Source organism: Acipenser ruthenus, chromosome 14 (genome assembly GCF_902713425.1).
Source record: "Acipenser ruthenus chromosome 14, fAciRut3.2 maternal haplotype, whole genome shotgun sequence".
NCBI classification, from domain to species: Eukaryota; Metazoa; Chordata; class Actinopteri; order Acipenseriformes; family Acipenseridae; genus Acipenser; species Acipenser ruthenus.
Window position 1 is genome coordinate 21334805 of NC_081202.1, and position 15506 is coordinate 21350310.

At 36.5% G+C, this 15506-nt stretch overlaps 1 protein-coding gene across 4 annotated transcripts in view; it reads left to right on the forward strand.

Moving 5' to 3' along the window:
- The window catches only part of LOC117419875 (chemokine-like protein TAFA-5), a 190709-nt gene that overhangs the window by 52110 nt on the left and 123093 nt on the right, over window positions 1–15506 (forward strand). For all 4 annotated transcript variants that reach the window (XR_004547311.3, XM_034033198.3, XM_034033202.3 and 1 more), the window contains exon 2: window positions 1495–1644. Coding sequence is in view for 3 of the 4 variants with exons in the window: in XM_034033198.3 (XP_033889089.1) it covers window positions 1495–1644 (150 nt within the window). In the remaining variant the exon portion in view is untranslated. The remainder of the gene's footprint in view (window positions 1–1494; window positions 1645–15506) is intronic.

Consider the following 15506-nt stretch of genomic DNA (forward strand, 5'->3'; position numbering starts at 1 on the left):
ATTGCTCATGGTCAGTCCGTAACCATAACGGAAGAACAAATCACTGGGGCCACCTCCTCTAAATACCCTCCGTCACGCCCTCTTTCGGTGGCGCGGCCAATCACTTCTCCTCCAATCCGTGATTGTCACATCACCTACCGCATTAAGGCGCTGACTTCTGGTATCGCGGCCCCCTTCCAGGATGGCCGGCTTCCGACTGACCCTAGAATGAACTGCCGAACCATCCATTACGGGGCACTCTGCTCCAGTTATCACAGGTTATCAGAAGTATACTATTAGATTTGTTTACAAATCATTCAATCAGAGATGCTGTTCCCTTGTATTATGCTGCTGGGGATGCTTTGTATTAGTTTACACCAACATTTTATACCAGATTAGATGAAAATTAGTCATCGTAAATGTCTAATGTCTAAATAGCATAATCAATAAAATTACTGAAAAAGGGGTAACATTAGGCAGTGTATTACAATAAATCCCAGTAATACTAGTTGTTTTAATTATTTTTATCACAGTGCCAATACGTGTTTATGTTAGAATCAAACTATAACCTGAATTAGCAGTGAATAAATACATGTGCTTTTATTAAGTTTGCTACACAAGTACATTTTATGTATTGCCATATTATATAACTTTATAACTGAAATTTAATTAGCTACATTTGGTCAATATTTCATGTACTGCACACCATGTACATTTTTCATAAGGTCTGTGAGTTTTGTAGTGGAAGATTTATATTGTAGTAAGGTTTTTTCCCGGTGGTCTCAAACTGCTTACATCATAAGCCAAGTCAGCTAAATATCTGGTGCTTGAGTTACAGCCCTGTTCAGCTGAGTTTTAAGTGTAGAAACGCATAGGCACCACCATTACTAAGCTTGGTTATTATTATTATTATTATTATTATTATTATTTGTTTATTTAAGAGACGCCTTTATCTAAGGCGTCTTACAGAGATTAATAATATGAAAAGGTACTGTATTTTAATTTTTTTTTTTTTAAACTGCAGTATCTATGATAGATAATGACATCATTAGAAGGGGTGTTTGAATAGGGGCTGTTGGTGATTGGCGTCAATCTAGACAGAACACAAGTAAGATCACTGGTATGTAATGTAAAGCTGGCCTATTGAGTAAATTAAACATGATTGCCATTCTTTACACTCTTATAACATAGCTGTACTGTCATAAAACTATTACCCAACACATTTTCCAGCCAACTACAACTTACATGGCCCCAGTGAGCCTGTCTAAAAAAATTTTAATGTGTTTTTTTTTTGTTTGTTTTTTTTACAGTGACCCTTTTTGTAGAGCTTGACATGTCCATCACTAAAAAAGAAAAAAAAAGTTTGTCGTTTCATTTCTATGATATCCATCAGCCTCGTTTCCCATTTGTCACATAGCATCTGCTGTGACATTGGGCCGTGACTCTCTTCCACAGTAACTGATTGCCTGTAGCAAACTCACTGACACTGATACCTGTTGCTGTTTTTTTTTCCAGGTCAGCTGGCTGCTGGTACTTGTGAAATTGTCACTCTGGACAGAGATAGCAGTCAGCCTCGGAGGACTATAGCTCGGCAAACAGCACGATGTGCATGTAAAAAAGGGGAAATCGCTGGCACAACGAGAGCACAACCAGCCTGTGTTGATGGTAAGAGCTGAACCAAACTTTCAGATTCATTCATTGCTTGATTTGGTTATCTTACTGTATTGATATGATATATAGATTCATAGGCAGCTCAATGTTCTGCCAGGCCTAATAAGCTTCATGTTTCATTATTGCCCAGAAAAGTTTGTTAGGATGTAGATGGTTATTCAGTTATTCATATGGTTATTGGTTATTCAGTCTCAAACATAAGACCGACTTGGTTATTTTAAGAAAAAAAAAAAAAAAAAAAAAATGGCCAAAAGTTATTTCTAGTGTTGTCCTTAAAAATGAACTGTTTTGCTGCCACATCATTTTAACCTCCAAATTGATGACAGACCATTCAGTTAAAGGTGCCCTTCACATAACACTGGCACAGTTGCTGATGGCATTTTACTCAGATATGTAGACATCTCTAATACTTGAGGGCAGCTATTCCAACAACATGGGTTCACTCCAAAACCCACACTAAATGTATGAATGTGGGAAATAATTTAAACTTCATATTGTTATACACGCATTCTTACATCATGCATCAAAGTAAGGCAGCTTAGTTTTCATATGTAGCTGTGAGAGCAGGTATGTGCTTACGACTAAAGACTGCAGGAATCAAAATCTACCTGCTCACCTCAATAGGAGTTGCCTATAAGTCAAAGAGAACAACACTTAGTTTAGCTATTTCTTATAATGAACAGTGATAATATAATTTATTTGAATCAAGTCAGTTAAAAACATGTGCAAATTAGTTATTATCTAGTCTTGGTATTTATTTATACAGCTGCATTAGGCAGAAGAAAAATCACAGGTATCACAGATAGATGTGATACTCTCTCTTTTAAAGAAAATGGTGGCAGTTCATTAATTGCCGTAAATTCACAAATACTTTCATATTTTATTTAGTCTTTGTAATTTCTTATTTTTTCCCTGCACATGTAAATCAAATTATAGGAAGCAAAGTAGATATTTCAGAACTCAGGAGTGAAAGTCATAATGAGAATGCAATGTTATGATGTTACACCAAAATATAGAGTCCCCAGGCAAATTGTGCTGCCAATATATCGTTGATATGATATGATTCCTGCCTTCTGGCTTGAGTGAAAGCATTATGATGGAAATTGCTTTGAATTAAAAAAACAAACAAACAAAAACACAAAGTCGTTTTAGAATGTAAAATAGTAGACCTACTTATAGAAATTGTGTTTTCAGGCACAGACAGAAATGGGGCGACAGGGATTCTAAATACATATTCACATTCCCATGTGCTGCATATATCAGTTTATTCTGAAATACAGTAAAACATACAGATTTATATATATGACCGTGTATAAACACGTTGGAGTAGACTGTGAATAAGGTTCTTTTTAACTCCTAATGGACAATAAAAACATACAAATCAAACTATGTGTAAACGTTAATATGTGAACACTGGATGTGGAGAAAATTCGATTTTGGGATTCCTTCAGACATGACCTGGTATATTTTTTACAAAATCTTGGTGGTGTTTGTGCATTATATTTAGGACTTCTGATTTTCGGTTTTAACCGATAAAACCTGATAAAACACCCCCGATAACAAATGAAATCAGTGGATAGCCAGTAAACACTGGAAAACACCTGAAAAACTGTGGAAATGGTTAATCAATTAATGTTGACTTTACCCTTTTTCTATTAAAAAATAAAACCTACCACAAAAATATTAATACATACATTTCCCAGTGCTGCTGGACAATGTCCTGCCTTCGTGACTTGTATCTATCATTGATTTGTTCTGAATACTTTAAACCTGCCCCAACTACTGAATGACAGCACATTCCTACATTTCTATTGGAGACTCCGCTTGCGAGATTTAAAACGAGATTACAGCCAGGATGGAGGCTTGTTAGCATAGGGCAGCAGTGTGGAGTAGTGGTTAGGGCTCTGGACTCTTGACCGGAGGGTCGTGGGTTCAATCCCAGGTGGGGGACACTGCTTTGTACCCTTGAGCAAGGTACTTTACCTAGATTGCTCCAGTAAAAACCCAACTGTACAAATGGGTAATTGTATGTAAAAATAATGTGATATCTTGTAACAATTGTAAGTCGCCCTGGATAAGGGCGTCTGCTAAGAAATAAATAATAATAGCAGGATTTAAAGCTGTATTACACAGTTAAGATACAGAGGATTTAAAACAGAATTGTGGCAAAATGTACAAAAATGCCTACACACAAAAACCTCAGAAGAATGTCCCCATGACCATAAGGATTTCATTGTGGAAGTTACTACACATTTTGACAGAAAATTCATTGTGGAAGTTACTACACATTTTGACAGAAAAAAAAACCGCTCAAGCATTTTGGAAAGTAACCAAAAACACCCATTTTATACAGTATATCAAAAACGAAAGCCTTGAAAAAAACTATTTACATAAAACTCGAAAATAGTTAAAAATAAGCACCGAAAAATACAATTAATAAAACCCGAAAAACAGAAGCCCTAATTATATTTCATTATATTTGTTACAGCAGAACTGCTGAAGGAAATCTTCTACTTCATTATTTTCTCATTTTATATTATTTTCAAAATAGCTCCTTTCAAGTTGTGCCAGGGATATCTGCCACTGTTCTTAGTGGTTGTTGATGTTTTTACAAAAATAAAGTCCTTCACAGCATGTTGTGGGTATCGTGCTAATACACATTTGACCTAATACTACTTCAATAAATATATTTAACGCATGAAAGATAAAAATCTACATAAATAATGTAGCAAAAAAGGCGTTGCAATTCCCTTCATTGTATGAAACTTAAAAGAGAGGCCCTAATCTGTAATTTCATGCCTTCTGGCCTTTTCATCATTTGTGCCAATACAGAAGTGTGTTGGTATTGATTTCTATTAAGGCTAAAGAAAGAACTGGTGCCATTGTAAGGTAATCTTCAGTGATGTAGCTGCAAGACTGATTCGAGTACTTGTTGATGTCTGTGCAGGATACAAATGGCATTGCTTCTGAAGCCTGGGTAGCACAGTAGAATAATGTATTGTTTTCATTCAACTATGACTTGAATCTAATACTAACACTGATTCAAATCCTTGCAAACCCAAGGCTTATATCATTGCAATAAAACTGTTACAGATGTAATTGGTTCAACTATAATTTGGACTGTTTATGTAGTATTTTGGTTTTAAATTACTTTTAAGGAACATTCATTGCATTCCCAGAAATGTACTGATGATAACAACTGTGTGCTTTGCACAGGTTATAAGTCAGGATATGCATTGATCTCAATGTATAGATATATTCAGACCCTGCTTATTAATGCTGTTTTAAGGTTATTGAAAATATAAAAACAGATTCATTACTGAGTGAAAAAAAGTGAAACCTTGGGAAGGAATATGTCTTTGGTTATTTTTGGATAAGAGTCAGTGTCATTTTGTACCCCAAGGGCCCAATTCAATTACTTTTTTGCTGGGGAAATTGCATTTGATTAATGGAGGGAGTGTGTTGCAATGTTATTTAATTCAGTTAACACCTACTGTAGCCGTTCACTTTTTTATCCAGGTCCTTTAAATGTGCCGTCATCCTCCTGCTTTCCATTATGATTTCCCCCCTAAGTTTCTTTTTCTACTATATATCTGAAAACATTTTGTTGCTCTGCAGATCTATTTGCATTTATTTAATGCAAATCTCTTTATTGGTAGATATCATGAACACAGAAAATACAAGTGATTGTTGAGGTTCAAAAAGATTAACTTTAATTAAAATGAAGCAAGTATAATCGCTGTAGTTTTTTGGTTTTGTGTTGTTTTTCCACCATGCAGTATCATTACTGTATGAAAACAGTAATTTTCTTGTTATTTTTTGTAGAGTAAGTGTATAGAGGCATTTATTTGTATTGTGCTTTTTTATAGTAAAGATAGGGGTAATATCATCTCACTTACAGGCTACATTATTACACATTTAGACCTGTGATGATGTTTAGAAAAAGGACAAACACAACAGCAATTGTAATTTGCAAAACGCACTATAGCAAATTCTAATTGGTCCGGTTTGACAAAGCATTTCTAAATTTTTGATACTTCCTGTAATAAGTGGGCAACTACTTTTGTATGCACTTTGAGACTGAGAATTATTGTTTGGCTGGTATGTGACAAATTAAAAGCCTCATACTTAACAGTTAATTTAATTAACCAAGTAAATCTTAGATACCTTAGTTATAGAAATATGAATGATATTTCGTAACAATTGTAAGTCGCCCTGGAAACAATAAAAACAGTACATGTTCTGGATCCAGCAGTTTGTTAAAGGACATACTGTAGAGTTAAGCTTAATAGTTTTTCCTCAACAACCTGGAAATCAATTTGGTGTCCCCGTTTACCATTAAGCACAGTACCCTAATGTTATTAGAGGTAGACGTAATGGCTTCTGCTTTAATAAATGGAAAGATCTGCACAGTGGCATGTGATAATATGGCAATACATCATGAAGTTTAATGATGTGTATGTGTTGAGATATTGTGGGGATGGCTGTTGATTTTCTGATAATATTGATTATTACTGCAATTCTATTACTTGGAAATTGGGCCTCTGTTCTTACAATTCATCAAGAACTTATCAACCATTAGCAATCAAAATGGACCAAAGTACTTTTATAAAACAAAATGGCAGTTTAATCTAGAAGAAGACAGTTTAAATTGACTAAACATCAGTGTCCACCATAATAAATGTGTTCATCTTCCTTTTTTCAGCCTTTATTGTAAATGAGATCAAATGGATATCATACTTCACAGCAATAGGGAATTGAAAAATATTCGTGTTAACTGAGTGTCTTGCAGACCAGTTTATTTAATTAAAAAGTTTAACCCTTTAACATGTCAAGCATTGGCTGAGCCCTAAGCGGAGACTGACAACTGTCAAGGTGTAATGGAAATGACTAGGCATGAAAGACACAGTATTATTCAAACCAGCTCAATGTTTTAATACTTTCAAATGGCTTTTCAAGTGTCCAGATACAAACATAATGTTTGTCTGTACAGTACATGGTGATTTCAAAATCCTGAATTCTCATCTTCATATTCTGTGTCACAATCTTTGTATTTTCTTACAGTTTTCATGTTTAACTTATTTGCAGCACTCAAGTAATGAATATGAAATGATTTACACACAGGGGTTGAATAGATGAGTGGTCCTGCAGTGTATGAGAGAGCAAAACTAGCGTAACAATACCAATTTTGTTTTGTTACATCAGGTAAAATTTCAACTGAAGTCAAGAAACATGTACTACACAAAACACTGTGCAATCTGACTGTTCTGTTTTATATCAGGGAAAAGATGTTTTGTTGCTACCCTTGGCATAAGTCAATTTTCTCAACATTAAATCAAATGGAGTTTCATATCAACTTGACTGTCTTTCCTTGTACTGTATACTTGATGTGTCCTACACTTAGACAAATAATTGAAGTTTAACTTTGAACAATTATATAAGTTAATTCCAGCTTGTGTTGAAGAATTATTGCAATTGAAAATATTGATATGATTTTCTATCTTGTAAAAACTTTACAGGGATTAATGTTTGTGAGCAATAAAAGTAAATTCATGTTGTGTTGGAATACTTTTTATTTCTTATTGGATTGTGTTTGCAGTGTAATTCTACAGATTTAATACAATATCATCAGTAGTATGGGTACTGTATCCTCTTTAACTCTCAGCTTGTTGTACTGTCTACATATAGGACAGACATGCTAACAGAATACACTGTAGTACCTGCAAATTATGAAATGCATATCAACTAGCGTTGTGTTTCTTTTTTGTTGTTCAATCAGTGTATGTAATTAATGCTTCAACAGATGACATCAAACCTGACTATACTAAATAGAAAAAAGAGAAGTTGTTTAATTATATATTGTAATTGTTATAGTTATGTTTGTGAGAGAGTGTACTTTTATGTAATACCTGAAATGCAAATACCTAAACCAGGTGTTAGTTGTCATGACATGTTTAAGATGTTTTTTTTTTATTTTATTTTATTTCTTTTTATTTTTACTGTAAGTTTTCAATGTTTATTATTACAGCAGTCATTTTTCATCTGTATCAAAGTGAAAAATAAAAGGTTGGGAAACCAGACGTTAGCTGTCTCGGGGTCTTTAAAGGGGAAAGAGTGATTCAACAGAATCAGATACAGACAGGCTCTTATGCTGCTGAGCTTCTGTCCTACTTCTATCAACAGTTCTGGGTGAACTTCTGTTCGCATTCGAACTGCCCCCTATGCAGGTTATTCCTATAGCCTGCACACATAACCGGGCATTCTGCTTTTACCAATTAATTAAACGATCAGTTCTCAGATTTTCAGCCACACAACAAAGATGTTTATATAAAGGGAACAAAGTATAATATGGTAACATTAATAAGTAGTATTAACTGCATTTGTCATAAACAAAAAAGAAAGAAATAAATAGTCAAGGCAAATTAATCTACTGTAACTGTGAAAGCTTTAATTTAATTATTTGATATATGAACATAGTCAATTTTAATTATACCCTGCTGGGAATCCTTGGCAGCAGAGATCTAGTGATAGTGATATAGAGATATAACATATGTCACATTTGAATAGTATGTGTATCTTTGGATCTGCCTACCCAATTGTGCTGAAACTAATTTTGTTTTTACATATCTGGTCAAGCATGTATGTTTTGTTGTTCAGTTAGGTATTCCTGACACCAAGATGCTTTCTTGAAGAAAAAAAAATAAAAATACAAACCTTCATTATATGTGTTTTAAGTTCAAATGACCATTGTGTGAAGAAACAAGAGCAGAGGAATATTAGTTTATATTAGTTTAGTTAGTTTATATCGAAACAAAAATAAACCTGTTTGAATTTGGAAGTGGTCTGTCATAAATCCTTCTCTCTCCAGATCGCTTTGATGGAGGAAGTGACATACTAGTTTTGAATTGATTTTTAATTATGCCTTATTACCTAGACATAAACATCTAGGGAATATAATTAATACTATAGATTTTTGTTTTGATTTCCAATTGTTTTGAATAACTATTTTATTGATTAAGTATTGTAGCTTGAATTATAATGATGATTTGCACAGAAAACAAGTGATTTTGACTGAAAATTAATATAGAGATGTAATTTATAGATCACGGCATTGATAAATTAAATTAAATATTCTTTTTAAGGAGCTTTTTATTTTAATCTGGGGCATCGCTAAACTCAACAAACCAAACAAAAAACGTAGTTTAACCTTACAATTTATTTTATGGATATTTATCTATCTAAATGTATGGGGTAGATAGTAAAAACACTTCATTTTTATAGAAGTTGCTGTAGTTGTCATGAAAACCATTATTATTTCAAGGAGTCAAGATGAAGGTGGATAACATTTTATTTTCCCCCTGATGAAACTGGTGCAATCAATAAGTCTTTGAAACCTAAATGATTGCATGTTGAATAAAAAATGAAATCCACAACTACTTTCTTTTGTGTTAGAAAGAATACATGTTGATGTTCCCTTTCAATTCGAAGATGACCACCAACAACATTACGTATGGGATATGCCTGCCTATTGGTAGGTATTTTCTGAACTCTCTATACCAGAGTTGCCGATAGGCCCCTTCCTGGGATGACGACCTCAGTCCGCCTACCGAGGGATTAAAACTGTTATACCGCGGAAGCCATTTCTCTTTTTGCCTCTCAAGACGGTATGGTAAGACCCTCTGTGTTGGTATCTGAGTGTATTGTGAAAAAGAGCTTCAAGTCTACTGCAGTTCCCTTGTCTTTCAGGCTGAAAGCTGGCTTGCCGCTTTCATGGAATCAGTGACTCCTGATTTAGCATTTTTCTTTCTTTATTCCTCAGCAACCTGCACGCGGTTGCGTTGCAAGCTGCTGCTTTCCTATCTGTGGTACGTGAGTCGACTGCCTTGCGCTGTATTGATTTAAAGGAGTGAGTGTTGTTGTCTTTTACAGCCTTTCACTCGTGCTCCCCTGTAATATTGTTGTTATTGTATTATTGTGTTATACACCGCGGCTTCGGCCTGTGTGTCCCCTGGTATACGCTATGCGCTGACCAGGTGTGTGACTACACACGGTTAGAGCAGGCACCGCTGCTTCAGCTGCCCCCAGTTTCGGTACCCCGGTGCACGCTCAGCCCGTGGTACTTCGGTGCCTCAGTGCACGCGGTACTCAGTGCACTTGGTGCATTCGGTGCTTAGTGCATCTGTTGCGCACGGTGCACGGGGCCCTCGGTGCGTATAGCGCCTCGGTACATACGTTACCCCGGTGCTCGGTCCACGCGGTGTCCGGTGCACTCGACGCTCGGTGCTTAGTGCACTTGTTGCGCACAGCGCCTTCGTGCATACGGTGCTCAGTGCATACGGTGCTTAGTGCACACGGTCCACACGGTGCTTGGTGCATATTGCCTTGGTGCATACGGTGCCCGGTGCTTAGTGCACTCATTGTGCACAGCGCCTTGGTGCGCATGGTGCTCTGTGCATAGCCAAGCACCCACTCTGCATGCGGTGCCTAGGGCTCCAAAATGCCATGTAGGCCATGGGCCAAGAGGACTTCTGCGACTTATGCATGGCTTTTCAGCCCAGGGTACATCGCAATAGGCTCAGAGGGGCCATGGAGATAGACATTCAGTCTGCCATGGCAGAGCCATCAGCAGCCCTCGGGGCCCCATCCGGGTTCGATGCAAAAAGAGAAATGGCTTCCGTGGTATGACGGTTTTAATCCCTTGGTAGACTGGATCGAGGGCATGATCCCAAAAAGGAGCCTATCGGCAGCTCTGGTATAAAGAGCTCAGAAAATACCTACCAATAGGCAGGCATATCCCATACGTAATGTTGGTGGTCGTCTTCTCTTTCAGGGAACCAGGGTTACGGTAAAGTTTTTTTGGCTACAGAACTGTAACTTGTATTTGAATGACTTACAAAACGTAATCAGCTGTGATCTGAAGTGCTTGTTTTGATCATGCTGAGTTCATGAATTTGAAATGTTTGGCCTTTTATGAAATAACTAATTAAAAAAATTCCGTTTAACATATGCATCAAAACACAGTTCTTTTTAACTAGATATATTTCTCTGTTAGGGACATGCCACTTAAAAGTATTGTAAATTGAATTACATTCTAGCTTGATCTAATAAAAATGGGATGCTGCACCTGTACTACTTTTAATATAATTGCATATTCTCAACAAATATCAACTGTTGAATTTATTAAATCCACTGTCAAGGATAACGTGACTTTCAACATTGTAAAATGTGAACATTGTCTCTCTTGTTAATGGAAAAGAACAGCAGTCAAATATTGTGCCAAACTCACTAAGCACTTTAAGTAGAAGGCAAAACAAACAGGCAATTGTTGCCAAACTTGCAAGTACAAAAATAAACAACAACGTAAGCTCTTGTATTAACGCACTTGGTATTTATGACCTTTTAATATTGAAAACATAAAACTGAAACAAACGTTGCACTGAAGCAAATACTTTGAGAATGGCCCTGGTGATTGAACAGTACTCTATTTTAGTGGTTCTATCCTTTTTCAATGTGGGGACCACCTTGGTGTTTGGATTTTTCCCACACTACTTGCCACACATTTTTTCACTACAGCATTTTTAAACTCATTTTGTATGTGTAGAAAGTAAAGTATTTATATAACATACCTAAATTAATGAGATTCCTGGGCTTGAGTCTCCGTTACCAGGTCAGCAAGGAATGTTGTCATTTCCGCATTGAAAGTTGCTGATGGCAAAGGTCCTGTTTCTTTTGTTTTAAAAAAGTAATTTTTTCACATTCTCAATGTTTGTAGATAAATGGCGTCTCAGTTTTGTTGAGAGTTTTGTTTGACAAACCCTCTTGACAAATATTAATACGCTGGTGCTTGGGTCGTCCTCGGTTCCAGTAAATGTAAATACATGCTGGTCCCCGCAACCGTTACCTCGTGTAGCTAATTAATCTATCCATTTCTAACGCAATTTATTGTACTCACTGAGTCGCCAACTTTGCTCGATGTACATATAAAAAACACATCAGAATATGAAGATGAGGTGGGTGCAATTTGAAAAATGTAAAAATGATTGGTGAGTGTACAGGATGTTACTTACCACTTCTGGTGGGCTGTGATGTGTCAATTAAACGGGATTGGTGGCACACAGTCAATAGGATTTATAGCATTTTGGTTAAATATGACGGCGTCAAGAACAGACTGTGCACATTATTTCATATCGTTGAGAATTTGCTTTTGACATATAGTCTTGTGAGATATTAAACCTGGCTGAATAAACCCATATAATAACATGGAGCTGAAATCGATCATTCACAAGTCAAGCTACAAATATAGCCTATTTTTGTTTCACATTCTGTTACTATATGCAGTTGACCTCTCCAAAAACGTATAATATGGAAATAGGGATATTCTGGCAACATTGTAGCACATATTTTATATTGTTGAAAATGAAAAGTACTAAAACTGTGGTTTTAATTTATTTTGTTTGTTTGTTTGTTTGTTTTATTTTAGTCATTGCTACCGAGTTAGGAGTATTCAATGCAGTGTGTTACTTTTTATATGGGCTGGGAAAGCCAGATTACTTTTTTTTTTTTTTTTTTTAAATGAGCATGGATTAAAAAGATGTGCATTTATGTGAATGCTAATGTAGTTTTTTTTTTTTTTTTTTTTTTTTAAATAATGCTGGCTAAGAAAATACGTCTTTAATTTTGACAAGACAAATGAGCCTTTATAAAGTGTAACAATCATTTAGTTAGTATTTGTTTCACATAGAAAGCGGTTTCAGTTAATGTCAGCTTTGAAGGCGATGCTTGGCATTAAAGGGAGCTGTAATATATATTGATTTATAAACACACCCATAATAAAAGAAAAAAGATCAAGGGGGATGCAGACTACATACATATAATTATATATGTGGAGGCTGTGTGGTCCAGTGGTTAAATAAACAGGCTTGTAACCAGGAGGTCCCCTGTTCAAATCCCAGTTCAGCCACTGACTCATTGTGTGACCCTGAGCAAGTCACTTAACCTCCTTGTGCTCCGTCTTTTAGGTGAGACGTTGTTGTAAGTGACTCTGCGGCTGATGCATAGTTCACACACCCTAGTCTTGTATCTTGTAAAGCGCTTTGTGATAGTGATCCACTATGAAAGGCGCTATATAAAAATAAAGATTATTATTATTACCGGTATTATAGAATGTGGTTAATCCTTTAAGGACCAAGCGTTTTTTTGAATGGAATGCTCCCCAGGACCAGATTTTTTTGGCAGTAGTTCTCTCTTCCTATAAAAATTCACTAAAAATCTATTTTTTTTACAGTAGCATCTTGGAATTGGTGTCCTTTTTTTCAGAACACTGGTGAACATTATAAAGTACTTCAGAATCCATATAAACGTTTCGCTTTTTGTGTTTATTTTTTTTTAAACGTTAGGTATTTTTTTATTACGCTGTATTCTGCTTAGAGAACAAAGTTTTGTTGAAAAATAGTGATGTCAAAGAAGCAAAGTTTGTTTTTTATCATGTTTACCCAATCACGGGCCCAGAATGACACTTCAGTATGGCCGTGTTTACGCGATCACAAGCTGTTTGTTGTGTTGCTTATAACTGCGTAACTGAATTTTGGGTGTTGTTTTTTGGACCACCTGGAGTTTACTCAGACAAGCTGTCTACGGACCACAGATTGGGAACCACTGCTCTACTTTATATAACTTTGCAGTGTCTTCTGTCTATTACTTGTCATGAATGACTGCTCTAACTTTACTCTAGGCTCCATTCGGTAAAAAGATGATATGTTAATTGTATAGCAGTTTATTCCCTGTGTGTGAAATGTTGAAGGATTTACACTGTGGAATTTATTTAGATGGAAGTTCTGCATTGGTATTTTGACATTAAGGTATGCAAGCTCCTGTTAAGAAACGAGAGAGTCCACAATGCACCTGACCGGGCTCAACCTCATGCCAAATGAATACTCAGAGGGTTACCAATGTAGTGAAATTGCCTTGCTATATGCAAGGCAATGATGCAGACAGTGTCAACATTTTTAAATCCTGTCCTTACTGTATGTATATATAAAAACATGTTTATTTAATAATTGTGTTATTGTTAAGTATCATCTGCACCTGGTTCTTATTGTAAATTTCAGGGCTGCTGTGTGTGAAGAAGCCAGTCTGTGCGCGTGTGTACAGCCATATGAAAGGTAGTGTTAAAAGTGTATATTATTATTATTATTATTATTTGTTTATTTAGCAGACGCCTTTATCCAAGGCGACTTACAGAGACTAGGGTGTGTGAACTATGCATCAGTTGCAGAGTCACTTACAACAACGTCTCACCCAAAAGACGGAGCACAAGGAGTTTAAGTGACTTGCTCAGGGTCACACAATGAGTCAGTGGCTGAGGTGGGATTTGAACCGGAGGCCTCCTGGTTACAAGCCCTTTTCTTTAACCACTGGACCACACAGCCTCCTTTCGTGTTCCGTAAAGGTGTGTGTGTTTTGTTTGTCCGGTAAACAGCTTAGCTGTCCAGCTGTGGTTAGGTTCCAGTGTGTGTCAGTTAGTGCTTGTAAGAGCTAGGTTTTTGTTTCGTTTTGTTTTGTTTATTATTAAAAATAGCGCGCCAGCGCTTTCAACCCTCAACCTCTGTGTCTGGATCAGTATTTTAAAAAGGCAAAATGAACCCAAGCTGCAAGGCTTGTTTACATTTGGTGGCAGCAGTACTTAGCCCTACGGACCCAGCGCAGATTAAAGTAATAAATAAAAATAAAGGAATGGAAACCTGGCAAGAATTAATCGACAAGTTTAATAAGAACACCGCTGCTCAAGAGGAGCAGACAAAGAAGATGGAGAGGCAGAGATGGGAGCTGGGGTTGGCCCTGTTGAAAACGGGAGCCAACCGAACTAGAGCTACTGCTCCAAAAGTGGGAGCAGGCGAGAGAAGCATCACTGTCTCCTGAGCCAGAGGGGGGCACAGGCGCTTGCGTCTGTCAACATGGATTTTAATATTTACCTCGACCTTAATCGTAAATTATAAGCAATTCACTTTTGCCAGCTTGTGTAGTCTAAAACTAAAATCTGCCACATTTGCGATTTGCTGGTAAATCACAAAATTGGCTGTATTTAACCTTAAAACTAATATTAAAATACCTAATATATTTTTTAATCACGCAATCAAACCAAGTTCACTTGTAAATAATGTCTGTGAAAGTTGATAAACAGCCATACCTGAGATGAAGTGCAGGCTACATATTCTTGAATTGGCGGCCGGCACCCATCCTTCCCATTTAATGGCTCTCTCTTTGAGGTATCGTTCGGAAACCTGAAACCTTTACCTTCGACACTTGGTTTGTACCAGGTCATACAGAACACCCGACTGCACAGCAACAAGATCCTAATTTAGCTCAAGTTTTAGTTTTCGTGCTCTCCCTTTTGTTTCCTTCAATCACTCATTCAACAACTCCTTCAATAACAACAACAACATCAGATAAATAACATGAAACTGGAAGTTTTCTAGGGTGCATGACGAACTTCCAGTAGCTCATGAATCTTAATATAAAAAGGTCTATAGTGGATTTATATTGGACCCCAACATCCGCGATATATCGAGTGGGTGGTGTAATTTCAATAGTTATGAAAAAACATATTAAATATGTAAAGTTTTTTAAACAGGCATATCTGTGACCTGCTTAATTTTAATTTAGGGTGATATTAATAGTGAAATAAAAGACAGCAGGACATGTGGTTCCAGTCTGAGAAGCAAGGTTCAAGGTGTGGAAAGCTGCTGGACCTATGTCTGTGCTGTTCCCAGAGGCTGCAGCTTGATAATCTGTGCTTCAAGCTACCAAAAAAAAGAAGAGAAAATGCCTGTTTTGCTAACTTAGATCAGCAGAGATTC